The sequence below is a fragment of the Tigriopus californicus genome, chromosome 6, assembly GCF_007210705.1.
Source record: "Tigriopus californicus strain San Diego chromosome 6, Tcal_SD_v2.1, whole genome shotgun sequence".
NCBI lineage: Eukaryota > Metazoa > Arthropoda > Copepoda > Harpacticoida > Harpacticidae > Tigriopus > Tigriopus californicus.
In genome coordinates, this window is record NC_081445.1 from 1,602,227 (window position 1) to 1,629,809 (window position 27,583).

The 27,583-nt window shown below is 43.6% G+C and overlaps 4 protein-coding genes across 8 annotated transcripts in view; 2 read left to right on the forward strand and 2 right to left on the reverse strand.

The window, feature by feature from the left end:
- LOC131882352 (prestalk protein-like) overlaps positions 1-5,350 on the forward strand; it is a 6,146-nt gene extending 796 nt beyond the window's left edge. Inside the window, exons 3-5 of the mRNA XM_059229473.1 lie at positions 81-549; positions 666-986; positions 1,053-5,350. Coding sequence (XP_059085456.1) covers positions 81-549; positions 666-986; positions 1,053-5,203 — 4,941 coding nt within the window. The 3' untranslated portion in view covers positions 5,204-5,350. The remainder of the gene's footprint in view (positions 1-80; positions 550-665; positions 987-1,052) is intronic.
- Positions 5,351-6,399: 1,049 nt separating this feature from the next.
- LOC131882358 (alanine--glyoxylate aminotransferase-like) overlaps positions 6,400-27,583 on the forward strand; it is a 51,589-nt gene continuing 30,405 nt past the window's right edge. Inside the window, exons 1-6 of one of the 2 annotated variants that reach the window (XM_059229483.1) lie at positions 6,400-6,544; positions 6,610-6,789; positions 6,862-7,054; positions 9,105-9,270; positions 22,106-22,261; positions 22,759-22,982. In XM_059229483.1, the coding sequence (XP_059085466.1) occupies positions 6,631-6,789; positions 6,862-7,054; positions 9,105-9,270; positions 22,106-22,261; positions 22,759-22,982 (898 nt within the window). In that variant the 5' untranslated portion in view covers positions 6,400-6,544; positions 6,610-6,630. Of the gene's footprint in view, positions 6,790-6,861; positions 7,055-9,104; positions 9,271-22,105; positions 22,262-22,758; positions 22,983-27,583 lie in introns of both variants that reach the window. The other variant, XM_059229482.1, reaches the window with a different exon arrangement.
- LOC131882356 (TNF receptor-associated factor 4-like) lies at positions 9,293-12,599 on the reverse strand. Of its 2 annotated transcripts, none has more exons than XM_059229479.1 (2): positions 11,312-12,599; positions 9,293-10,550 (listed from the first exon to the last, which is right to left on the reverse strand). In XM_059229479.1, exons 1-2 carry the CDS (start codon positions 11,639-11,641, stop codon positions 9,411-9,413), a joined length of 1,470 nt encoding a protein of 489 aa, XP_059085462.1. In that variant the 5' UTR covers positions 11,642-12,599; the 3' UTR covers positions 9,293-9,410. The 2 variants fall into 2 exon arrangements, with proteins under 2 accessions (XP_059085462.1, XP_059085463.1); XM_059229480.1 differs by lacking the exon at positions 11,312-12,599 and adding an exon at positions 10,948-11,269.
- LOC131882361 (uncharacterized) overlaps positions 23,040-27,583 on the reverse strand; it is a 29,575-nt gene continuing 25,031 nt past the window's right edge. For all 3 annotated transcript variants that reach the window (XR_009373481.1, XR_009373482.1, XM_059229488.1), the window contains one exon: positions 23,040-23,389. Coding sequence is in view for 1 of the 3 variants with exons in the window: in XM_059229488.1 (XP_059085471.1) it covers positions 23,136-23,389 (254 nt within the window). In the remaining 2 variants the exon portion in view is untranslated. The remainder of the gene's footprint in view (positions 23,390-27,583) is intronic.

Consider the following 27,583-nt stretch of genomic DNA (forward strand, 5'->3'; position numbering starts at 1 on the left):
GGGCGTACATAATCACTCGATCATTACTGAATGATCATAAAAGGTTACTCTTAATGAGAAGTCTTCCTCTATACTTTCAGGAACGTGTTTCTTCCTCCGGGTATTTGTCCAGAAATAAAATGATTTGTAAAAAAGGATTCCAGATTCCTGGATCCAATCAGACCATGGTCGAGATTCAATGCGAAGCCGACGAGATTAGCCCCATATGGAGGACTCTAGATGGATCCTCATTAACCCCTTGTCTCCAACCTTGTTCCAAAGGCCAGTGTATGGAACATGAACGATGTGATCCACTCCTAGGATATTGCTTACCACTCCAGTGTGACAACAAGACTGAGAGGAATTATGGGACACTCATCAGGGTTGGAGAGGATTTCAAAGAAGGATCGTTCCATTTATTCCAGTGTGATCCCGGGTTTAGACTCAATCCAACACGAGTCAATGGAGAGCATATGGAAAATGTCACGGTTCTGTGCCACAAAAATGTGATCCTCAACACTTTAGATTGGACTCTGCCAGACGGGAGACGCGTTCCAGAGTGTATTCCAGGTAAGAACGCAACCAGTTTGATCTATTAACAACACAGACTAAGAACTAAAGTCAACGTCAATTATTGGTTCTCACGAAATGTTTGACAAATAAGCTGATTCAAGCTGCAACTACAGGTTGCCAATCCAACGAGGACTGTGATATTGCCGAGTTTTGCGACCATCATGATTGCATTCCAAGCCATTGTTCCACTCCAAAGATATTTTTTGGTCATGTTATATTGGACAACTCTGTAGACTTGATAGGGTCGTCTTCATCGTTATCATCATCATTTGTTCCCATTGGAACTAGAGGACTCGTCAAATGCGATCTTGGGTATTATCCCCACGAGGATATATATCCAAACAGTGTGGACGTGTATTGCCAAAAAGGAACTAGTGAAGAGGTGGGAACGTTCCAAGATCAATTTGGCAAGCCCTTGCAATCGTGCCATCTGGGTAAAAAAAGAATCTCTCGGGTACCCTGAGGCCCAATTGACATTGCATTTTTTTATTTAAATGTAGGCTGCAAGCGAGATGGAAATTGTCCCATGGAACGACGCAAATGCAATTTGAAGGAATCCAAATGCGTTGAATGCCTTGTAAGCGAAGATTGCTCGAAATCAGGAGATATATGTTCCGACCATGGAACATGCTTCAAATGTGAACGCACTAATGTGTGCTCTTCAGATCGTGATTGCCAAAACGCAACGAAGAGGACTTGTGACCGTTCGAGATCCATTTGCGTGGGATGCAAAGAAGATCGCGATTGCTTGGCACAAAATGAAATTTGTGCTCGAAATGGCACTTGTCAACCCCCTTGCTTCTTTGATAAAGAGTGCCCATTTCAAGAGGTCTGTTCCAAAGGGAAATGTTTAGCCAAGGGTGGACAATGCTTCGTCGACCAAGACTGCTCCCCATTCCGGCCAATATGCTCCCCTTGGAGCAAGGAGTGCGTGGAGTGTACTTCAAACGAAATGTGTCAGAGTGGTCAATGTCAAAATGAAACTTGCCTAAATGTGCCGCAGATAATCCTTCCCATGTGCAAGACTGATTCAGATTGCACGGGAGTGGAATCAATTTGTGACAAAGCACATGGAATTTGCGTCGTCTGTCTGGAGAACACACATTGTTCCCATTCTGGTAAATCTGTATGCATTAAGTCCAAGCACGTCTGCACTCAATGCTCGAATTCTAGTCATTGCCATGCTTCGCAACGTTGCATTACAAGCGATGGCATCTGCCGAAGAGTGTGTTCCAAAGATCTTCAGTGTTCCAGAAATGAGAAGTGTGCCTTCCTTGGGCATTGCTCTTTGGTATGCCACCAAGATCGCGATTGTCAAAGTGGTCTTGTGTGTCATCCTCAAGAGAAGACGTGTGTTTTATGCATTAAATCAGAAGATTGTCCCATGGAACGACCCGTCTGCTTTCAAGGAGACTGCTACGAAACCTGCTCAGAGATGAAGAAATGTGCGATCGGTTTTTGTGATCCAATAATGGACGTGTGCCGAGCTGAATGCCTAAATGACGACCAGTGTGTTGGGTTAAGTGCTCGGAAGAAATGTCAGCCAAAGTCACAGCTTTGCTTCGAATGCTTGAGCACGAAAGATTGCGACGTCAACCAGATTTGTCTCCATGGTTCGTGCGAAGAAGGCTGCTTGGAACACTCTGATTGTCGTGATCCCAAACCGATCTGTGACAAAGATTCAAATAAGTGTGTCGAATGTCTCTTCCCCTTAGATTGTAATCCCAATGCTCCATTTTGCAACGAACACAAGTGTCAAGCAAACGAGTGTTCAATCGACAAGGATTGTTCCAAGCGTCATAAATGCTTGGGTGGAACATGTCGAAGTGGTTGTCGGGAAAATCATGAATGTCAAATTCCTAACAGATTTTGTCACAAACTATCTCATTCGTGCCATGAGTGTCTTGCAAATCAAGATTGTCCTCAAAATCATCCTTTGTGTGTGGATGGCGAATGCGAGCAATGCGTTTCTGACGAAGGGTGTCCTTCAGGATTCCATTGCCTCGCCAATAATTGCCATGAAGGATGTCTCAGTGACCTTCAATGCCGATTAGAGCCTCATTCCAGATGTAACATTAAGACAAAGACGTGCGTTCAGTGCTTGACACGCAAAGATTGTCCATTGCTGGAACCAGTGTGTTCTCAAGGCAATTGTATAGATAGATGCACATCTCACAAGGACTGTCCAGCTGAGTTAAAGTGCATCACTAATAAATGCATTGAGGGATGTGAAGATAACTCTGATTGCTTGGACACTAAACCAGTCTGTGACAGGGAACAATCTGTCTGTGTCAGATGCTTGGTGAACCAGGATTGCCCTCCTATGTTTCCCTATTGCAGAGAGCGTGAATGCTTTGGGACATGTTTGGAAGACAGCGAATGCTCCCCTGGATCAGTGTGCTTGAGTGGCGCATGCACTCAGGGCTGTAGGGATTTTCGGGACTGCTTTGAGCCTACCCGTTTTTGTGAGCCAGGCAAGCATCAATGCGTTCAATGCTTGGACAGCTCCGCGTGTCCCATGAATCGGCCCAAATGTCAAGAACACATTTGCCAGGGTGAGTGCTCCACGGACTCAGATTGTTCCAACGACTCTCCAATTTGCGATTTAGGATCTCTAACATGTGTTCAATGTCTTGATCAATCGGATTGCCCCGATACTAAGCCAAATTGTGCTCAGAACCAATGTCAAGGGTGCAATCCCGAGAAGCAATCGTGCAGGAAGGGCTTCATTTGTCAAACTGGAACTTGTCTCAAGGGTTGTGAAAACGACGAGGATTGTCCCTCGGACAGCCCCATTTGTGATCAGGCTCGTTCTCAATGTGTCGAGTGCCAAGAGTTTTTCCATTGCCCCCGGGAACACTTTTGTTCCCGAGCAAGATGTGTTGGAGGCTGTGAATCAGATGATCATTGTTCCAAGTCGAAGCCAAGATGTGATTTGTCCTCTCAGTCGTGCCAAAAGTGTCTGGAATCTACTGATTGTCACCAGGGAGCTTATTGCAGTGATTTTGAATGCTCATTGGATTGCCAATCCGATTCTGATTGCCAGGGTGAATTCAAACATTGTTCCGAACCTTTGCAAAAGTGCTCGGAATGTGTTAGCTTCCAACATTGTTCTAACGGACAATATTGTAAAGATTTTAAATGCGAATCCGGCTGCAACGACGATTCTCATTGTCCCAAACAGAAACCAAAGTGCGACACAAGCTTTAAGATGTGTGTCGAATGTCAAGTCAACAGTGATTGTAATCTGGGTTTTAGATGCGCCCAAGGGACATGTTCCAACAAATGTACTTCTACTAGAGATTGCTTGCCATCACATCCATATTGCGATGGGCTCGAATGCGTACAATGTTTGAAGCAGTCCCATTGCGGACCCAAAAACCATTGCAATGATGATGGTCAATGCCTGCTTGGTTGCAAATTGAACGATAATTGCCCAGAAAGCGCTCCAAAATGCCTCGCTTCCTCCAAAACGTGCGTGGTTTGCCTCAGGAATGAAGATTGCTCCACAGGCGAACGCTGCGACCAAAACCATGCATGCACAACGCAATGTGAGACTGACCAGGATTGTTTTCCCATTGAAATGATCTGCCACGACCAGGCATGTGTTCCATGTTCCAAATCCGCCCATTGTCCAGTGGGGTTCTTTTGTGAAAATCTCCAATGTCATCAAGGATGCTCCAAGAACCAAGATTGTCCGACTCATTTGCCCTTATGCGATCTTGTCCAAAGACAATGCCAAGAGTGCATGGAGAGCTCCGATTGTCTTGCAGGTCTCCATTGTAGCGAAAACAAATGCACGGATTCTTGCGAAGAGGATTCCGATTGCACCGACAACACTAATAAAATCTGCTCAGAAATGTCAGGGAAGTGCGAGGAATGTCGTTCCAACCAAGATTGTCCGCAAGATAAATTTTGTTCGGGTTCCAAGTGTCTAAAAGGATGCCAGGACGATTCGAGTTGTCCACAAGCTGTTCCACTCTGTGACCTGTCATCAAGGACTTGTGTCCAATGTCTGGATCAATCCCATTGCCCAATTGGCTCGTTTTGCAGAGACCATTCATGCTCCCGGGGCTGTTCCAAGGACAATGAGTGCTTAGGGGAGTGGAAGTTTTGCCAGGGGGGTCAATGCCAGGAATGCAGGAATTCTGCTCATTGTCCCAAAGGCGATTTCTGTTCCAATATGAGTTGCAAATCTGGCTGTGGATCAAATCAAGATTGCTTTGGCCTGAACGTTGTTTGCGATCTTTCAAAATCGAAATGCGTAGCTTGTCTGACATCGTCCGACTGTCCCCGGGGCTCATTCTGCCAAGATCAATCCTGCATCCAAGGCTGTCGATCAAACGAGGATTGTGTTCGACCTTTGCCAGCTTGTGATGTTACCAAGAGCATCTGTGTTGAATGCCTTGTCAATTCGGATTGTAGCCAAGGATTCCATTGCCCGGATAGAACGTGCCAAGCTGGATGTGGATCTGACTCGGATTGTCCGGACGAAAACAAGCCAGTTTGCAAATCAAGTAAATGCGTCCAATGTGGCGTGAACGACCATTGCGCCTCTGGATTGATGTGCAGTAATGATCAATGCACTGACCAATGTCGAACAGATCGAGATTGCAGTGTCTTCCCAACCAAACCAGTTTGTGCTCCATAGTTGTTCAAGTGTGTCCAGTGTTCTAAAAGCGCACATTGTGAGTCCGGAGAGTTTTGTGCCGATTATAATTGCCATGGCGGGTGTTTAAAAGATCAGGACTGCAGCCCACCGGACCCATATTGCGACCAAATCACCCACAATTGTCAAGAGTGTTTGAATACGAGGCATTGCATCCCGGGCTTCTATTGCAAAGATCAAAAGTGCATCAAGGGTTGCCAAGATGAATCCAATTGTCCACCAGACTCTCCTCATTGCAACACCTCAACAAACAGATGCCATTCCATTAGAAGATTCCCCAAATACTGCCAAGGAGACGCAGACTGTTTTGCCCCGAAACCATTTTGCACGGACCAAAAGCAATGCGTGGCTTGCATCCGGCAAATGGATTGCCCAAGGTCCAATCCATACTGCAAGGAAGGTCGATGCAGTGAATGCGATACCCCCCGAGACTGCAGGTCCGGAATGGTGTGTCGACACGGGTTCTGTAAGCCACCCAATCCCAACTGCCAGTTGAACAAGGATTGTCCAGCTACCCTACCCAATTGCGACAAGTACCTACTGAAGTGTATCCAATGCTTCACCAAGCGAGATTGTGCCCCAACGGAATTCTGCAACTTTGGGGACTGTATCCCGGATGACTCTTTCACTGGGGATGTTCAAGTCATGGACACTTCCTGTCGCTCCAATCTTGATTGTCCCACAGATATGACCTGCCAGGACGGCCAGTGCCTATCCGGTCCCATCAAGTGTCGACTGAACATTGAGTGTCCCATAGCTTTGCCTAATTGCGACAAATACTCCTGGACCTGCGTGGAGTGCTTCACTCAAGATGATTGCAAATCCGGCCAATTTTGCGATCACAACGCTTGCGTTCGTGTGGAAGAACCCCCTCCTACAATCCGATGTCGAACCGACCGCCAATGTCCCGCAGATCAAAAATGTCAACGGAGCACCTGCCAAGCCGCCCGAAAGAAGTGCTTCCTCAATGAAGATTGCCCGTCCGAAATGCCACATTGCGACAAGTACCTCCGAGAATGTGTGCAATGCTCCACAAACAAGGATTGCCCTCGGAACCAGTTTTGTGACCATGGAGATTGTGTTATCTAAGCTCTCGCAATAGTAAATAAATAAAAGAAAAACTAGTTCTTGTACAGATTCTCGAGATTTCGAGTTTGTTCTTCAGTTATCACTAGGTCTTCCCATGACGATTAGCGAAGAGTAGCTAGGTCATAGAAGAACCGACAATCTGTTTGCCGGTATCACTTGTATTTCCTGTGCTCTGATTGGCGCTAGAGGCTCTCAAAGAGGAAGGAAAAGGACCCTCAGAAACCCAAGCAAGCAGTGAGTGTTGTTGTTTCGTTCTGCAATCACTCACCTGTTGCTTGAAACTACTTTTCCGGGTAAAGATCAGCACATCAGTCTTGAACATGTCTTCGTTGAAAGTGAACGCTCCGGAGGTGCTCAAGGAGTCCATCGTGGTTCCGGCCAAATCCCTGATGGGTCCGGGTCCTTCGAACTCGGCCCAAAGGGTCTTGAACGCCATGTCTCTGCCCACTCTGGGTCATCTTCATCCCGAGTTTCAGAAGGTGGGTCGGTTCAAATGATCTGCAAAGTAATTAAGAATGTTAAAGCCAAAACTTGTTCGCCATCAAATGTAGATCATGGATGATGTCAAGGCTGGGATTCAATATGTGTTCCAAACGAAGAACGCCTTGACTTTGGCCTTGTCGGCCACTGGTCATGCGGCCATGGAGGCCGTGATGGTCAACATGCTGGAGAAAGGGGATATCGTGCTCATCGCCAACAACGGCATCTGGGGCGAAAGAGCAGGGGATATGGCCACAAGAGCCGGTAAGATCGGCATAACAAATCACACCAGACCTTTATTGTTCTGCAGGGAAAGAAATCTGGTCATCATTTGATGATAAGTGTCTTTGGTAGAACCAAGCAAAAAGCCCAGTGTTTTCAAGTCCATTGTATGTTAAAACCTATCATTGGTGGGTCTCCGAGGTTGCGTTCAAAGATTGTACAGAGTTCCGTGCGAGATTTGTAATCTGCAGCATTTTAAAAGTGAACGGGCGATTGAAGCACAAGTAGTTTTGAAGCCCATAGCAAATATGTATATAAATATTAGCTATGTGGAAACAATGATCAAAATGAAAAAAAGAGGTTTTTCGATCCAAGTGTATTAACATTATACCTCTTAAAATATATACTGCTTTCAAGGGCATGTGAAGTGGAACTGCGATTTGATCCATTGACAAGGAATAATTAAGCCCAACAAAAAATGATCTCCCAAATTATGTGGTGGTCTCATTTATTGCCCTTTTTTAATATAACCCCTTTGACCTCGTTCAATTTAATTGTTAAAAAAACATTGCACCTTTACACTTACATACATTTTCACATTAATTATACCCGTAAGAATTGCGTACATGTAATCAATGACCAGCTACTGCTTAGCTGAATACATGTGTCTTAATGCAAACATATATTTGATTCACACACAAGCAGCTCGTAACGGGAAAGAAAATCCAATCTGCACACGATAGCGCGAAATGAAAATTTACCACGACAAAATTTGAAGCAAATCAATGGCCACTTTACTAATAAAACACCAGGTAAAATAAATTTGCCTTTTGCTGACCAATTCCTTAGTAGTTAAACACAGATAAACGAATATGCAGTATACTTTTAAGCATACTTACAATTAGTTACGACCGCACTCCTGTCAATTCTTCAATTCTATTTGAGTCACAATTTGGACCTGATAAAACAAATGTTGAGCAACGACCATTTAAAATATTTTTTTTTTTCTTTCAAATTTTAGAATTATGTGTAAAGACCGATATTGAACAAAGGAGCAATAACTGAAAGTGTTGAGAATAGTTCAAGGTTTTTTAATACCTTTTCAACTTCACATGAATGTCACCAAAAGCCTGTTTTTCTCTTGACTTGAAAATGTTCCCTTCTATGCGAGTATGATTTCGTTTTGGTAACTGCCCCTTAATCGCCAGTTTATTTCTATTCAAATGCTTCACATGAACATTTCGCTTTCCTGCTTCCTATTCAGCTGAAGCTTAGATAAGTCCAAAAGATATTTGAGAGGTTCAAATCAATTTCTTCCTGCTACCAAAAATATGAATCAAGCAAGTAGTATGCTCTGACCTGTGAATAAGCCAAATATCGTCCTAATATGACAGAGCACTCGATTTTAAATTCGGTAAGCAGTTCTGATTGCTTAACTTTTTGCCCACTTGTCTAGTCCAGCAAAGGACTCGAGTCTGGTGAAAACATTGTGTTATTTCTTAAAACTGAACAAGGCTTTAACATAGAGGCTAAATCCCTTTTCAAAGACTGGCTTCTTATAATGTCACTTCGTGACGGAGTGAGGTGGCAAATGGCCCAGGCTGCCTATTGTAAAGGGTTACTATGATGCCGTTTAAGATGCATGCCAAATTATGCGCGATGTGCAAATTGAATAATTGGTATGCAAGAAAGTCTAATGAGATTAATATATTCAAGGTCTAGCCAGATGCACCAATGCTGGTTCAATGGTCGATTAAATATGATATGAAAATAAAATTGAGTAAACTGAACCACTTTTTCGTCTGGTCCTGCTGGGAATTCCATTCCCAGGAGCTGTAAAGAAGTCCGCAAAAAAAAAGAAAATAACATTGAACTGAAAAATCTGATGTCTATCGGGAGCCAAACGATGAGTTCTAGTTGAGGTATTCTTTTTGCAGAGATCCAATAAAAAAATGAATGAGTCTGGCCAATTTCTCCAAATTCGAATAAAAGACTCGGGTCCGGACTCGGCCTCAGCACTACAAACCTTAATTAGAGGAAAAATGAAGGTGTATGTGCTTGCTGCTCATGCATTTGGTTTCACTTCTTTCAGGGGCCAATGTCAAGATGATTCAAAAAGAGGCCGGAGGATCCTTCTCTTTGGAGGAGATCAAGAAGGGTCTGGAAGCTGAGAAGCCGAAACTTCTCTTTGTCACCCACGGGGAATCCTCCACCGGTGTGGTGCAAAACCTTGAAGGACTCGGGAAACTATGTCACAGGTAGGGAGGGAACATACATGACTGACGTGGACTGTAATATTTGGTGTATTTGCTAGGGAGATCTGATATACATGGTTGAGATGAGATTTAAATAGAAAACAGACTAGGATCTTTGGGGCAGCAAGCGGCAGTGCTGAAGGTTAGACTGCCACATTCCGGCTCGGGTCCACTCTGATCTTGATATACAGAGAGTCGTCCTTGATGTAATCCCGAGATTCCATCATGTCGTGGGGCACGAATTTGGGGAACCCGAAGCCAAGCTGATCCGGTTGGCGACTGGGACGTTGAAAGTTGGGCCAACTGGGGTCGGGAATGAAGGATTCTACGATGTTGCACGCCTGCTTGCGATCCTCGTTCTGGTCGAGTAACGAGAAACTCACGGTGTGCTTGAAAGGCCACTTGAGAATGGAGTCGAACTCTCCGGGGAGGATCTTTATGTACACGGACATGTGAGAGGCCTCTCCACCGCCATTGCCGTTGAGGAATAGTGATGCTTGCAGCTTGTATCCGCATTGCGATGTGTAGAAAGGCATGGATACGAGCTCAAGACCCTCACTCGATTTGGCCTCATCCAACTTGGCACGGAGGTCCTTGATCTTCCAAAGCAGGACACCGTTGTAGTTGGTGTGAGCACGTTCCAATTGGGTGGTGAGCTGGCTGATGTGGGCTTGCTGCTTGTGAACCAGGCTGCACATGAGATCCAGGTGAACTTGGGTGGACTCGTGGTAATGTTGGTCCAAAGTGGAGCGCGAGCCACGGAAATTGCAGCCAGCCTCTCGGAACTGGCACGCCTGGAGTACAATAGCTTCACACTCTTGAGCCAGATGGGGTTCGATGTCCTCTCTGGACAGGGTTCCCACGTGGCACCGATTCGGACAAGGTACGGGGAACAAGTGGCATTTCTTGTGATGGCTCTGGAGCGTGTCGGCCGTGAAGCTTCGGGTGCAATACTGGCATGTGACTAGGCGTTTGGAACAGGTGTTCACTTGGTGGGCTTTGAGGCGATTGCGCTGGATCTTCTGACCGCACTTGTTCTCACAGTGCACGGGTTCAAATCCACATTGGGTCTGATGGTCATCGATGGTGGCTCCCGTGAAGTCCTTGCGACAGTACTGACAGGGAACGAGGCGTTTGGTACAGGTGTACAACATGTGGTCCTCCATCATCATTCGGGCGATCTTGGCACCACATTGGTTCAAGCACGCCACTGCATCCTTCTGGCAGGTGTTCAAATGACCCTTGAGCTTGCTGAGCTGACCGCTCCACTTGCAGCCCTCGTCCTAGAATAGAAAAGACAAAGCAACTTGATGAGACGGGTTTGACAATAATCTAATGTCGGCGAGATGAGCAATCAAACTTCCGCTCATCATAGCAATGAGTCAGCCATCAGATATCTTGGCAATATTTCTTTTACTACCAACACCAACCCCACTACCACAAAGACACAGCGGCAACACACCCACCCTAATCAGTACTGCCTGAGTCTGTTTGTTCATAATATTGAATGTCAACTTGTTGGTGTGCGTCATTGAACTGAGCGCACAAAGAGGGTCCTAGTTGTTCATTGAGTTTTGAAATTGGATGAAATTTTGTGTTACGTTTCGTTCGTTCAGCTCTGAATGAAGCCATAATTGAATGCCACCAATTGGATGACTCCTTCAGTCCTGTAGCAGGTACCTGAGCTCTACGTAGACGAGTCCATCCTAATGCTACCACGACTTTGCTACTTCTTCTCCCAACGACCACTTCACAAACATGTTTTATTAATGGAAGGGAAACCATGGCTGGTTATTCACACACTCCACGACTAATTCGCGGAAGGGTTGTCCGGGGAAAAATTCCCAGATTTTCAGTGGCCCAAACCGAGCGAGCTTAGCAGGGATCCATTATAAGCGATTTCCTGCCGGATCGGACACGAAGCCTCACAAAAGAGAAGAAAAATAAAAGAGATAAACTTGACTCTTCCCTCCTAACTGTTTTCGGGAGATCAACTCTCTCATCAGCCAAAGCAGAATGTGATGTTCCATGTCTCTTTGCTTACCTTGTGAATGCAGTAGATCATGGATTGCATGATTTTTTCTTTGGTAATGGGATCATTGTCCAAGTTGATCCCTGTGCCGTCCTTGTTCTTCTGGCACTGAAAGATGCCCTCTGATGCCAAATTGTACACCAGTCCTTTGGTCTTCTTCAAGAATTGTGGGTCAACCTCCTCGTAATCCGGACATGGTGAGCTTTGACATGACTCGGATCCATGGTTGTATGAATGATAGGATTCCGGATTGGAATACTCGTTCGAGTATTCGGGCTCATGGAAAGCCGAATCCTCTTGATTGGCACATGACCAAGGCAATGAGTACGACGGGGACATCATCGTGAACAAGCTAATTGGACACTCACTCTCACTTGTATTTAGACAATTATCCGAAGTAATGACTCACGTCCGTCCCACTTGAACTGTCACGGGGAACTGATCTTTCGACGATTTCCTTTGCCAAGCTCTCCAAACAAGGCGTGCGCTCCCCGGCTTCAATCCTCAAGAGGAGCGAGAGATTGGGCTTTGTAAAAGAAGGAGGGAGGGAGGGAGCAGTCTCGTGAAAAGCGAGCGAGGAGGGCGACCGGAAACAGCTGCTTTTTGTTCAAAACTTTTATCGGACGTTCAATTTTAAAGTTCGCCCCCTTTTCGTCTGGCTTGCCCCTCGCGAGTTCTGGACGTTTACCAGGCAGGGTATGAAGATTCATTCAAAATGAGACGCGAGCCTCTTACTCTTATCCGCGATAGATCACAAGTCTTAAATACCAGTTATCGTTTATTGCGAAATTGAATATGGAGAGGCAACATCAACGAGCGATTATAGGATCGAGTACTCGTCCGAAACACACTTGAAAAGACGCATCATGAAAAAATAAAGGTTGTAAAGAAAAGAAGGAAGGAGGAGAACTAGGAAGCAAGGGAAATATCCTTGTCCAAGCGGGATCTTGAATGCTCGCACTTGGCTTGAGATAATGGTCGATTTATTGGGACTACCTACAACAATACAATACCAAGAAGAAGAGGGCAGATGGGTAAGTAAGTGGAAGAGAGATTGCCGATTCATTTCGATACGATAGAGTTGCTTCACGCTTTAATTTGATCTTGTTTACTCCTACAATGAGCAAGGAGCCAGAAGGCAGAAGGTGTTCAGCGGGAATGGAGAACAAAAGGACTTTGCCGCCGGTTAATTCACTCAAAACTATTTTCGAAGGCGGGGCAAGCTGGTTCACCTTGTAAATTTCTCATTAATCGATGATTGAGGACCCGTAGGTCAATTCATTCCAGTCTCAAAGAGCAGACATTCCGTTCCTCGTTTGTGCGATCAACAGTACCCTAAGTACTGTTATTGTATGCTAAGAGCCAAAGGATTGACTCACTAATACACTTCCTGAGAAACACGAAGGAAAAAAAAAACAAGTTTGGACGTGTTCACCCATGAGTGACCGACAAATCTATCCATCATAAGTGGTCGCACACATCTCCATTTTTCATGTGTTGACTTGTTTCGTTTAAGCAACACCCGCTCTATATGATCAAGTAACCACCCATAGGTGCAGAGGTTGTGTGAGTTGGATCTGTTTGTGGCTGCGCATTGACCAATCTGACTCGCTTTACTACTTCGTGTGCTATGCATGAAACACAAGATCCCTCCTGGCCGAAGGAATGAATGAATGACCATGTATGAAAGATCATTTCCCTTTCAAATTGTCCCATGTTTTGGACAATTTCCACTTGGCTCGCTTTCCTATGCGTTCATTCTCAGTACTATTGCTACAACTACTGGTGCTTCTTGTTCTAGAAGCAGTACTTCATCCTGCCAGCCAACCACTCAGTCACTCAGTCAGGCCAGGAATTGGTCAATTATGGTCTGAAATGGAGATCTTGTCTTTCCGGTGAGATCATTTGAGCATCTCGGGTTTGGCTAGCTGTCAATAGAAAGTAGTTCTCTCACTTCCCACCCAACTTGACGTCGCGCTCAAAGACATACCTTTGTCAATCTTGTCACTGACCCTCACAATCGAGCGATTAATCCGGGTCGAAAATGACCGATCAAAGCACAAGGACGCTACTGACATTTGTGCTCCCTCTTCGGTCGGCATCGATCCCTTGTCCGATGTTCCTGGCAGGCTTCTATTCTCTGACCTATTTTGGCCGAGGTAAAATTCATATTTCATGAATTCATGGTGTGTGGAAGTGTGATTTCCTCCTTTGTCATTTGCGACAGAGGCAAAAAAAAAATCACCTGTTTCTTGGGAGGATTCGCCGGAAATCCACAATTATTTGATCATGGCTCACGGGGCTCTTGCGTACTTACTCGTTATTGTGGCCCTGCGGAGTATGGTGGACTCTCTTAGGCACCTGCCATCCATCCCTCGATCCATCTATCCATCTATCTATCCTCCATCAGCAACAAGAGTGCTTGAAGGAGTTGGCCACTAGTGGTTCCATCGAGTCTCAAAAAAAGAAGAAGAAATGGGGTTTCACAGATGTGCTCTGGCAATGGTAACAAAAGAGCTGCAATAAAAAAAATGTCAATCCAGCTTTCCAGAGATGAATAGATCACATTTCCATGGCAGTGTGATTGACGATTTTTTGTTCAATTTTGACTCGGACCCGGGTAGGTGTGAATGAATCACAAAGGATCAAGTCTCATCCTTGTCAAGTGTCCACACATAATCTCATAGTTCTAGGTCACTCAATCTATAGCATATCTATATATACATAGAATATATGATCAGGCATCGAACCCCTTGATTTTCGTCTCAATTTTGAGAATTTCGAGATCGCGGCAAGTTGAACTTCTACCCTCGTTGACGAGCAGGGGGCAACACCCTCGAGACCTGAACATATGAACTTATGAACACATGCAAAGCCTCCTTTTCGCTTGATGAGGAAAAAGAGCGTCGTTCTTTCGCTTTCATCTCCGTTCACCACAACCCGTGAAGCTCAATCGACGTCAGAAGCACGAGTCATGCCACAAAAAAAAGAGTATTTTTGACAACCCCAGATGAATCCGCGAGTCCGCGAGTTGCATCCCTCAATCAATCAGGCGGGGACTGGAATATATTCACAGATGTTCTGAGTCTCACCTCTGGGGGGGAAAATAAGTGTCTCTTCATATATCCTGGTTTCGTTCACATAAATCTTCACTCTTGGCTTTCGAAACACGATTTTTGGAGGGTCGGAGGGTGGGGACTGGGGAGTGAGTTCGACAACGTTGGCTTCGATGGCCTCAGTTTTGGTATTAAGTTTTTCTTTTCAATGGAAAATCGCCAGCTTTTCATCAAATCTCCTCTGGATATACACATACAAAGAGCAAGCAAGGCGCGAGAGGATTAGACCCGCCATGACACATGTGCGGCTTTAAAAACCTCCCCCCCCCATCGAGCCGACCGACACTGGCATAATTCTTCAACTTCAAGCCTTGTTTAAGAAACCTGGAGCCATTCCTGGACGAATTCATTTTCCCATCAGTGTAAAAAAAAAATCACCCCACCAAGGATGTGATTGGGACAAAAAGCTCCATTTTCCACTTGGAGAGTATTTATCTCTCGCTCTCTCAGGGGAGGGAGGGAGGTTTCTCCTCAGTTGCCAGACAAATGTGGACTTAAATAAGAGCAAAAACACAACAATTCAGGAGCTCTGGTATTGACTTGAATCATAACAAGAGGGGATGACGAGTAATGATTTTTAAATTAGCACATGCTGCGTTCATTCTGCCATCCATCCATCGAGATGGTCCAGTTTGATTTGCTCCCAGAGTTTGGAAAACATCCAAATTAACAACTGATGAGGGAGACCGGACTACTCAAGATTGGCATTGGCAAAGGATTAGAGATCCCGAGGGTTGATTGATCTCGGAATAGATCGGAAAAAAGTGGATCGCTTCAAGATGAAGCGAGAGAAAATGGCCAGTCAAGCTTGGCGCTTTCACCCTTCTTTTGTTGGTTGTCCATTTGACGATTGTCAATTGGTTCGGGGGGTTGATGATGGTGATGGTCCCTATCTGTTATTCAATCTCGGCACACGGATTAACCAATAACCACGTTCTTGGTCGGCTCTACTGACAGCTGACTCGAATTATTCACGTCTCACAAGTGAAACCCGACTGTTCAAAAAAAATCATTGACAATTTAGATATAATGCGATACGTATTTTGGGAGCGAGTTTAGTTGTTTTCGTATTCACTTTTGCCCATGGCCAACTGTGAGAAGGTGATTGATTGGTCTCTTTTTTAGCTGAAAAAAAATATAGAGTTCTCTAAAATTGGAATTGAGTTGATTTTCGCTCAGTGGAATGAAATGTGAGGCTTTGGGATGGAGCTAAATTTAAGAACCACATGCCACAGATGACAATTGTTAGGGATGAAGATGGTCAAAAATATCCTAATTGTCCTCTCTGGTTCGCCTTCTCGCACTTCTCGTCCCGATTGAAGAAGAGTGAGTGACGACACGCTCTCGAGTTTATGAGATGTAGGCATAGGTCGAGATCCAGGAGTGAAATAGAATGCATAATCATTTTTATATCTGAATGCCATGGTAGGTAAGACAATTGATGATTTATTTTTGTGCAGACACTTTCCCTTTCATTGCATTTAAAGACGGTTATGCTTTTTTGGATATCTGTTAATGCGAGAATTTTCTGAGAGAGGCAAGAAATCAGCGATTAATAGATTTTGGCTTATGGTTTTAGTTGGAACAATTCGTTAGATTTTCATAGAGTTTTTTTAATGATTCGTTATGATTGCGCCGACATTTGGCAAAGATGAACTTTTATGAAATTTAGTTTGTAAAAAAGCGCTTGCTTGAAAAGAAGAAATTCGAATCACACTGACTATCCCTAATCAATCGTAAGAAAGAAAAAGGAGAGAGAGAGAGAGAGGAGACAAGCAGACAGAGAGCTGAACAGAGAATAATGGTCATCGGATCTCTCCGCTTGTGTCCAATGAGGCTGAAAATGATGTCTTTCAAGACGAGACACGTTCATACTAGGAGCTCTTGGAAGGACACATCACGTGAAATGATGACGGATGACTCCAGTGTGGATTTTCCCACCATCATCTCCGTGATCTCGTCAACAATCGGGTAAAACAACAAGTAACTCCGGTGTACCTAGCAATCGCAAATAAGTCTATAAAACCAAATCCAGCCTGATCATGTCCAAACTTGTCTGTACATGGACTAAAAAGAGTGTTCCATTCATTTTAATAATGACCGGATGTGTGAGTGATGGAGGAAAGTCCACCAACCATGATTAAAGCAGCTTGTACACGAGGTGGACGAGACCAACGAGTGATCTAGAGAGAGAGAGAGGTTCTCAGTTCTCACACAGAAAGAATATAGATACTGTCACCTCTGAGACCAAAATGAATCCGGAAAATGACAATCGCGTCGCTAAAACGCCAAGGCATTATCGGACAAACAGCCATTGAGCCATTGAAAAGCGATCCCACGAAAATCTTGGATCATGTTCTTCTCGAAAATTGGACGAGGGAAGCTTGCTCAGGCATGAACTCCTATTAGTCACCTCAACGTAACGAAGAGAAACTGGAAAATAAATAATAATTCTTCCCAATCGAACGAGAATATGCCGAGCACACGAATGCACTTCCCATTCCAGATCGCGACAACACGTTTTTAAGAGGCGCCTCAATTTGAATTATTTAGAGGCACCATTACTTACGTATATACGAGTACTGTACATCTATCCAATATATACGTACCGAGTAGAGTAATGTGACAACGCCTCACAAAGGAATGCTGTCAAGATTTGCATCTATCAAAGTTGCAAAACCCGTGGAATGTCAACATCACACAGACGTACACATCGTAGCGGATCGAAAGTCTGCATATCAAGAACGTCGACGACGTGTGCTTGGGGCGAGGCAGAGGCTTCTTCTGGTCTCTCTGTTGTGTAATCCCCGTGTCTTGCCACTAATAATTCATGAATGAGAACCACTCTCGATTGTGCTGAAGCTTACTCATGGCTTTGGTTCCCAAGGATCCTCAAGAGCGGAAATTGACCTGGGCGAGGGAAAAAAATGGGCACCCCTCACTCAAGAGTTGTTGTTTCAACGGACGGAATTCATTTTCAGACACATTTGAGACTTTCGGGATTGGTATTTTGAAAGCTGATGATGATGGTATTTCATTCAGAGACTCGTTTCATTGAGGGTAAAAGGGTGTGCGTGTATGAAGATGTATTGTTGAAAATAGGGCAAAAGAAAATGCGAATCAATTTCCATAAAAGCCATCTGCTCAATAGTTCTCGTCCAGGGTAATGATTGTACACATTCTTTGGCCACGGAAGATCACTTATAAAGGCAATATGGTACGTGAGACATCATGAAGTCCCCGTCAAAAGTTTAAGGCATTCTTTAATCTGCATATAATTTGGAACACTTTTTCGAATACAGGTTTTTAGATATGCCAATTTCACATGCCGGAAGGAAAGTTCGACAAAAGTTGCAACTAACGATAAAGGATGCTTCAAAAGCAGCCTCGAAACACCGGAAACGAGCTCTCTGACTCTGGCATTCTGAGGAAATGCATAAAATGCAAAAAATTATCATCCAAATAAATGTCGCTATCGTCCTATCAAAGAAAGGATGCTGCTGTATGTGTTGCAGAAATGTTTTCCTTTCTATGTCAATGGCTTATTCCACTTACACACCTTGGTTTGGTGGTTTTCAATTTTTAGATACTATACTTGAAGCGATTGCTGGCTCCAGTACATCCTACAATTAGTCCGGCAAAGTATGATTCTTTTCCGAAACCAAAGGTTGATCTGGCGCTCTTTAAAGAAATCCCCTCTTACTTGTTTACATCGTACCGAAGCATAATTTCATCGTCCCAAGGCATGACCTATGAACAGTTTTAAGACTGTTCTATAGGCAACACGTAATGATATGTCTTAGTGTATCAATTTATAGTAAAGTATTAATGGTATGATCCCTGGCATGGTATACGGTTAAAGCCTTTTATAATGTGCACATCCCTGATTTCAAGCATTCGAGGGATTTCCATCAAAGTTTTGCCCTTGCTCACGAAGAGCTTGAATTTGCTTTTGCTTCTATTGAAACATTGTTCAAGATAAAGGTGATTACTGAATAATGTTCAAGATGAATTCTGAGCCCAAAATGGTAGCCACCCGATTTGGGCGCTCTCAATGCATGTTTTCCGACCGACGTACTCTCCATGCTCTCCTGGAAAGAAAAAATATTGACATCTCCCACCTGCTCCAACAATCCATGCTATAATGGTTTGGTTTGGCAAGGTGTGGAGAACCTAACCCATCCACCAACAAGGTGGTGAGCTACTCTTGAGATGCTGGAAAACAAGCTCATCTATCAAAACGGTCAAAAGATAGATGCTTCTCTCCCCCCTTCTCTTTTCCACCAAAGCAAGCACTACAACACATTCAATTCACAGATAGGTTCCAATGCCCTAGATCAGTCTCTTCTCGAGCTGGAGCCTCATTACTAAGGTGAGTGGACTCCCTCCCAATCCTGGATTGGTGAGTGCTCCACTCCTCTTCCTGAAACGGATAATGACATGTTACCCTCAGTCTCTCCTCTCCCTCCTCGCCACTCACTACTCAACCAACCATTTGTGGTGCTTGCTTGTTTGCTCTCCATCCATCCTGGAATCATCCAGACGACCAGCTTTCATGACCACTACCAAAACTTTAATCTCTCTCTGCACTCACACACAATCAACCAACCCACAGTTATACCTGTCAGGAAGTGAATTTGGGAACGTCATGCTGTTCTACCTGCGAATCAAATGGACTCGCTCAACGAAAAGAAAGACAACTTTGGCCATTTTCATATGACGACTTATAGTATCATAAAAAAGGGGCTCGCTAGCTCGCTCTCTATGCTGTTCGCAGCACCACATTCGAGAGATCATAACACGGCCATAACGGCTTATTTTGACACGGAAGTCGTTGGCAGATGCTTGATTCTCCCATGGTGGCCTGAGCCAACGCATCTGACCAGGCTTGAAGGTCCACAACGATCGGGGAAAAATAGCCCGTCTGAACTCTAGCGGGATGTATGGCAGTATTTGAAGCAAGGATGCTGTCTGTGATTGCTGGGTTTTATGTTACGTGAAAGAAATGGAGGCCACTGAGTCGGTCCGTCTAACAGTTATATCGTATTGTCATTTTCATGGGGTTGTACAAATGAGCTGACAATGGGCGTTGAACTCACTTTTCTTTCGGGTCATCTGTCTCCCCGCAGAGTCCCGACAAACCAAACTGAAGCACTTTATTAGTCTGTAGAGTACCGTGACCTCAAGGGAAGTACGCGTAAGTGTTCGAGTATCTTTATGACTATTAATGAAGTTCTTCAATTTTTGAAAGTCCCCACGAGAACAAAATCAAGCATCTGATAGGAGAGACGTTGCAATATTTCCCAGCACCCTACTCTTCTGTCATGTCGCGCTTTATCACGGGGCACCTGTGAGCGGTTGTCATCTGATGGAAATGAACAATATCGAAAGAGAGCATTGGCAATAGCAGATGATGTATATCACCCCCATCACTTGCCATTCCAGCCAAAGTTACGTTCCGAGATGAAAAAGCCAGTTGCATCTCAATGAGGCTGTGCCGAAAATAGTCACATTGTTGTTCATGATCGGGAACAACAGCAGCAGCTGTTGGGTCATATATTTAGACTTGGTCCATTTACCATTGACGCTGAGTTTGGTCAAATTGGCTACAACATAAGTATAAGCCTACTACGCTTCACTCTCACCTTCAGCTCTAAAATGTTGCTTATTCAACTCATTCGATGGTTCGAAATGAAACTAAAACCATTATCAAACCAAGGGAGAAAGATGTAACCCTCTCCTCGTGATTTAGCCCTATTTCATGATTGATTTCGAAGGAATATAAGCAAACAGCAACACCAACAATGCCAACCTAAATTTGCCTATTTATACCTTCCAAGGAGTTGATGGTTGAGGAATCACCATCTCCCTTTGAGCAAATGTGGGCATTGAACCGGTAATTCTTAATTGAAAATGTTAGGCTTTTGTGGATTATTGACGAATAACATTGTTTTTTTTTTTTTGGTCTTTGACTAACATCCTCACGGTTTTATTGCGTTTAAACACCAACTTTTCAGTCCGTTCGTTAATCCGTTTAATGTTAATCCTTCTGCTTTCGGGGAAAAAAATATAAATTATTATTTTGGATCGATAGTACTCCAAAGGGAAGCAAAGATAAAATATTCTATTTCGTCATTCCACCGTCTTTATTCTTACTGACATTGACATGAGATGAAGGTGAGAACAAGTTCCCTTCAACAAGTGCACCTCTGCGTCATGTAACATGTAACACGGTTTTTTCTGACATTTTATTTCCTCAAATGAAGGATAAACAATTTGCTTCATCTGCTTTGGTCAAAACTAATGGATTAACGATTAGCAACGTCGGCTCTTAAATTAGACATGCCAGCCAATTATTGTCTTTGATCTTGGCAATTTTGTATACAAAATGAAATAAAAAATCCAGAGGATGACAGAGCAATTAGGCGTTGGAGAAGACAAGGAAAGCAAAATTTGAACTCAACCCCCCCCCAAACCACCTCCCTCAATGACTAAAGTGTTCGAATGTTTCCATTAAGGATGTTGTAGTATTGGGCGTTCCATAGTGCTCAAAAAGAGTTATATCAGAAACATTAAAGCCATTTCATTCGTCCTTGAACATTGGCACTCGATCTTTGGAGCAAAGCTAGAGAGAGAGGGGCATCTGACTCCGACGTTGACTTTGGCGCAAAGGGAAGTCAGTCGGGATAATCTGGCTTTTATGTATCTCTATCCTGCTATTCTTTCATTAAGAGCAGACAAGACGCCACTGACTGACTACGGGTCCGTGACTCGCTGCCCAGAAAAAAGCCCACCTTGCAACTTGGAATGCTCACTGCTTCAGCCATCTTCTGGAAAGCAAACTATTGCCAGGCACACCAACGCAATTTACTCAAAAGTGCCTGCCAATTCACTAGTATAGGTACAACATATCAAAAAGTGCTTTATGAACTAGCCAACCCTAGGAAACTGTTTGTACTCCTTGCGAGAAGCGATAGTTTGGTTGAGATTAAAGACCTTGCATGGCTATTAATAGGATAGAAATGTCCTGCCGAATCTCGGCTACCAGTCCCTCAAGATCTCATTTTTCGGTGGGTGATTGGTGAGGCGACAGGTGGTGATCGGACAAGAGGTCTCTCCTGTCCAAAGCTGGGCATCCAACATGGATCGTCGGCTGGAAAATGGCGTAATTACCCCAAACCGTATTTGGTCATATTCAACAGATTCCGAGATTCCAACCTGGGTCCGTTCAAGAGCCACCACATCCGATCGGTGATGAGTAGAGCAACCTGGGTGGTTTTTAGAATCTGTTTGAACAAGGTTATGTTGTGCAGTGACTCTCATGTTGATCAAGTATCACAAAAATATCAATCGGAATCGGAGAGGAGGGCATTCATTGGTGTCTTAAGAGTGAGAACTGACAACCAGGTAAACATCCCAGAAGGCGTGAATTCCAGACGAGTCAAGAGGTCAGGCTCAATTATGGGCATTCTCCTTGGCTTTGGTAGCGGCCCGGGAGGAAATGGGGCGACTCGAGATGATCCTCCTGACATGCTACTACTACGTATTACTACAACTACTCTTCAGCACTACCAACATTTCAAGGGTAACGGACAAGTTTCAAGACGAGAGAAGAGGGAATCAGCGATATGAGAATTGCTGATGGGTTGGACAAACTGACGAGTTTTTTTTTGTTTCGTTTTGGTTGCAGCATGGGCGTTTTGTTTGCTGTGGACACGGTCGCCTCACTGGGAGGTGTTCCCGTCGCGGCTGATGATTTGGAGATTGATGTCATTTACACGGGAAGTCAGAAAGTGCTGGGCGTGCCTCCGGGTTTGGCTCCCATCTCGTTCAGTCCCAAGGCGGTGTAAGTTTGAGCAGTGGCTATTTTTCTATATATTTAAGTTACAACTAACATCAGTTACCTGCAAATAATGCAATCAAGTGTACTTATCGAGAATGAGAGGCATTCTATTCTTATCCGTCAAGGAGAAACTGGGGAGTTTCAGGATGAGAAGTACGAGATGGTTTGTTGAACAATCTAAACAGAGGTTTGGTGAATTTGTGTTCTTTAGTTTCGTGAATTGGGATGGCATTGCCATCTCAGGTTAGATTCTTATGGAAATACATTTGAGCCTTGTATTTAAGGACACGCAAATACGGTCCCTTGAAGATTGTAAAGTTGTACATAATAGACCTACGTAAGCACCTACAACAAGTGTTCTGATGAGGTCGAGGAAAAAGTCAATGTTTTAATATCATATGTTATATTTTCACACGTGCTATTTTCCCATTAATCTCCTGGATCAATCCGCAAAGGTGTTATTTTCTTTACTATTGTAATCAATCTCATATCGTCCTTAGGGAAACTATCAAGGCTCGAAAGTCCCCGCCTCAATCTTTCTATTTGGATATGAATTGGTTGGGACAATATTGGGATTGCTATCCCAACCAAGCCAGGGTCTACCATCACACAGGGCCTGTGAACGCCATTTATGGATTAAGAGAAGGATTGGCTATTGCGGCTGAGGAGGGTCTGCCGAGTTTGTGGAAACGTCATGCCGAATGCGCCCAACAACTTCACAAAGGTAACTTTAGACTAGAACTCGTCGCAAGCTCATACCAACAAACCACGCAACCTCAAGTCAAGTCATTTTCTTTTGTATTAGCTTCTAATAGATTCTTTTCAAGTTCTTCTCAGTAACATACAAAGACACAAATACGTACACAAAGTCTCGAGGTTATGTCCAGGACACGTATCGTAGGGAAAGCAAGGTCATGGTTGTCACAAGAAGAAATATTGAATGGAACGATTGGTGTGATTGGACTCCATTGCACAGAGCTGACCGGCACAGGCAAATGCTGCCTGCTCCGTATTTCTCGGGAATGTTCATGCACCCTTCGACCTTTGAAGCGTCCTGTTTGTCGTCGTCAATGATGAAAGAAGCAATTTGGCTATTGAAGCATCCCCTCTGCACATCATCCGACATGTCACCTGAAACATGGAAAGTACCCTCAGATCAATTAGTCCCATTTGACACTCTGATGGAACACATCTCTCAAGCTGCGCTGACACAAGAGTGTGTCAAGGAGAAGAAATGATATTGTCAGTGCTCTTAAACATATTAATGTGAGAGACAGTGCGATGTGTCCAATCCACTTCTAGACAATTTGGTTCAAAAAAGGGAGCTGTACATTACATTAGTAAGGAGCAGAAAAGATGGGAATGCCTGCTAAACGGTACTAAACATATGCCATATGATAAAAATAACTCCCCCGCCTCGCCTGGGCGAAAAAATTCGTGTTTTTTTATGATTTAGTGATGGGAGGAACTCCAATTTTCGTATTCAGTACAGGGATCTACGTAATATGTTTACTATCTAGTATGTTTAGTGTTTCTTGGTTAATGTGGATGCTTATTGTTGCTTAAGAATAGAATGAGCTCTAGGTTTGATGTGGAACGCTTGGAGGCGCCCCTAATTGAAATTCGATATTTCCGCAATGTCCCTTGACATGTCCCAACACGTTTGAGATTCGGGATCCAAAATTATGTTATGATACAGATCAACTAGGTTTTTGACATGCTAGGGTGCCATCAAAAATATGGCAAGTGGCTGCATACTTTGACTTATTTGTCTTTTATGGCTACTTCCATTCGTAACACAACAATTCATTTTCACATTGATCAAGAAAAACTACATGCGTGAGCAGATGCATATGACCCTACTGAATGCGATAATTGGGGTGGCAAGAAGCCTCTGTTCATCTCATCCGACAGTTCTTGCGATTATTTGTAAACTGTTAATAATGATTTAAAATTGGCATTTTTCTTTTTCTAAGCACTTTTGTCACAACTATTGATGAGCTGAGTACTGGCAACCGATACGCGGGTTCGAAGGATCTTTTTGAAAAACCACTGTTGTCAGCATTCACAATGTGCCTTTTTCACTTTTTGGGCTATGAATCCTCTGTTGGTAAGAATTTCTCTTCGTGCATGGCTATCTGATGGAATTTTTAATGGAACTTACTCCTTGCCACTTTTCACTGAAACTACCAGGCTCCCTTCTGATGAACGATGGGTTCTTTGAAAGTGATCAGCACCCTAAGAGGGCCGTGGCCTTCTCGCCTGGCCGAAAATAACTGGATTCCCCAACAATAAAATGGCCATGACCAACCTTTCTTTCGCTCTCATTCAATGAGTTCCAGAACCAGCTAGCCATATGAACTTTTGACAACATAACTTTGAAACGAACCACTTTACAAGTAAATGATATAAGAATGACCTGCCTGTAATTGAAAAGATCTACGTTTCTTATTATTTATTTAAATTCGAAAAAATGGCTCAGAATTGCTATAACCAAGAGCAGTTTTGATTTGGCGGGAAGCTCGTTCACAGCCCATATTTCTAGAGGTTCGTGACCTAGATAAGATATGTTTCCGTGTCACGACACTTAATTTAGGGTTAAAAAATGCAAAACAAATTGACATCTCCACCTTTATCGTTTGAATTGGAGGAAATCAATGGTAGCAACATTAGCCTATAATAATGATTCTATGATTCAGCGGAATGGGCCAGAGGGAGGACTGAGCTTAGAGCAGAAAACAGCCCCTAAAATTATAACCAGAGACTCTAAGAGCTTATGCCGTTATAAGAAACATTGTGATCAAAATGACTCAAAATCTATTCTGAAGGCGTTTATAATAAAAACTGATTCTCGAGTCATATATTTGGAAAAGGACTTCGTTAGAGCTTGTCATTTCTCTAGATGAAGGGTGCCTCATGACGAGGATGTTAGTTATGAATACGAATGAACTTTTGTAGCTTTGTCAGGTTAAATATTCGAAGAAACGAGCCAAAAAAAGTAAGGTTGTTTGATCAAAATTTCAAAATTTCAGTTAGTTGGTAGCAAAAACAATCGCATGAAAATAAATTGCAAGCATTCAGAACAAGGGAAATTCACAACATGATTCGATTCTTAAGCGTCATCTCAAGGGGTGTTTGCAACTATAGTTGGGCTTCACCAGTCAATTGAGCCAGCTATCACACAATCAACACTATTTATTGTGTATTTCCATTGAACAAAATTCTGTTTTGAATTGGTTCTACATCTGTTCATGTACAGATTAATCTAACCCCAAGTTTCCCTGACAATGACAATGATGAAGGAAACCGAACCAAGCACCTTCCTCATTAAAGGAACCAACACTATTCCACGTCCTATCTCCTGCTCAGTATCATGCGTGACAACTTGATTACGCCACACAACCTTTACACCAATATATAAAGTTGTGTAAAAATGGTTAAAACTTCGTGGTGGGGAGTATGTAGATTGTACGTTTTCGGACTTGACCCACGTGGGCACGCTTACCTTTTTCATCCCAATCCATCACGGTGTGACGTGATCAAATCGACAGGTCCCAAGTAAGACAAGCCCACCTACTTGGACAATCTCCCAAAGGCCAAGAAGGTCTGACCAGTTTTTGCCATTGATTAGACCCTTCGACACGTTCAATTTTTTTGGGGGGTTGGGGGGGGGGGCACGGTTAAGCTCTATCAGCCTCCTATGAATACAAATGGTCTCCACTCCCTTGGTGGTGGTGTCCAGAATGAACGAACGACAAAGAGCGACCATGAGAGTCTCTGTCTCCTTGGTCCTTCGATTCGGACGACAACTTAGAGCGTCCTAGTAACTTTGACGTTTTGATGAGGCTTTGATGTGATTCAAACCGTGAATGACAAGAAAGTCAGTGCGACGCTCTTTATATCGTGAAAATGGATAGTTTCCGAAAGTCCAAGAATTCAATGAGTTCGACACATGGTTATCACTTGGAAAACAAGATATTGCGCCCATACCCCATGTCCCACCGACACTTTTCATTACGTCCGTCGAGTCTAATCATGACCAGATTACTTGCCCTTGGGAAAGAAGGCAAATAAGTACTTTTTGTGGGAGAAAAAGATCGAGATTGGCCCAGGTGACACTCGAGGGAACAAAAGATCTTCTTTGACACTCTCCATCCATGACCGGGGTTGTCTAACTGAATACTGATAATGGGAACATGTCACTCGACTTAGCCTGTTTTCCATACTACGCATATGGCCTAGTTGGATTCGGAGAGAAACCTAATTCCGAACCATACAAAATCTCATGACAAGAGAAAATTGAATAAAAATGAGACTTTTCATTAAACTAATTGTCTGTTAGGAGATATTAGATATTGCTAGCTTCATTCATTCATTCATTCATTGGTGAATGGTAGCAGGATTTGATGTCCCCCCAACCAGTCTCGTATGCTTAACTTTCAGTCTAAATACTAACATCTTAGTCATACTTTTGGACAAGGGAGAGGTTATTGAGGATTTAAGGAGCGAGATATGAAGCTTTGTATCTTTAACAAAAAGTGCGAGGGAGGCAAAAAAATCGAATTATTTAGAAATTCTTCATATAATCCCATTCATAGGATTCTTCCCACAGAGATGATTTCTAAAGATTTGATGCACAGAACAGATTGTGTTTAGGGAATTCAAGATTAAGGCATTGAAATTTGAAGAATCATCAATGTGAAATCAGAAATCAGAACTATCTGATCACAGAAGGCTTTTGCCATCTCTAGTAGGTCTTTTGAGGCTTGAAAAACTGTGCCAGAGACGTATTCGCAAGCCAGTCTTTTGTCAATATTGAATTCGATATTTTCAACGTCAACAGACATCAAAGACCCATTGGCGAACCGCGTAGAACAAGTTTTTCGTTTCTTTAATGACCAGTTGGAAATTCCAAACTTCTCGAAAGATGGACCGTGAACGAGCTCCCCACCAAATCGGCCTGCTCTTGGTAATAGCAACTCTGAGACCCTTTTTGAATTCAAGTAATAAAATAAGAAACGTAGATTTTTTCAATTACAGGTCGATCATTTTTTATCATGTCAGGCATTAAAATCATTGAACATGAAACAAAGAAGGGCAAGAACGAGTCTGTTGTGATTTTTGACTGCACATAGCTGAATGGGTAACCATGAAGCACTGCTACTCCCGCCAATCAAAAGCAGCGCCTCTACAATCAGAAACCATACTCTAAAAGCCCTTCCGCTGTTACCCATTCGCTCTTAAAACGGATCCCTCTGGCTTACTTCTCTTTGTGGTAAAATCATGGGCTTGTCAGCTCAGGTCAAATTAGTTACAGTCAGTAGA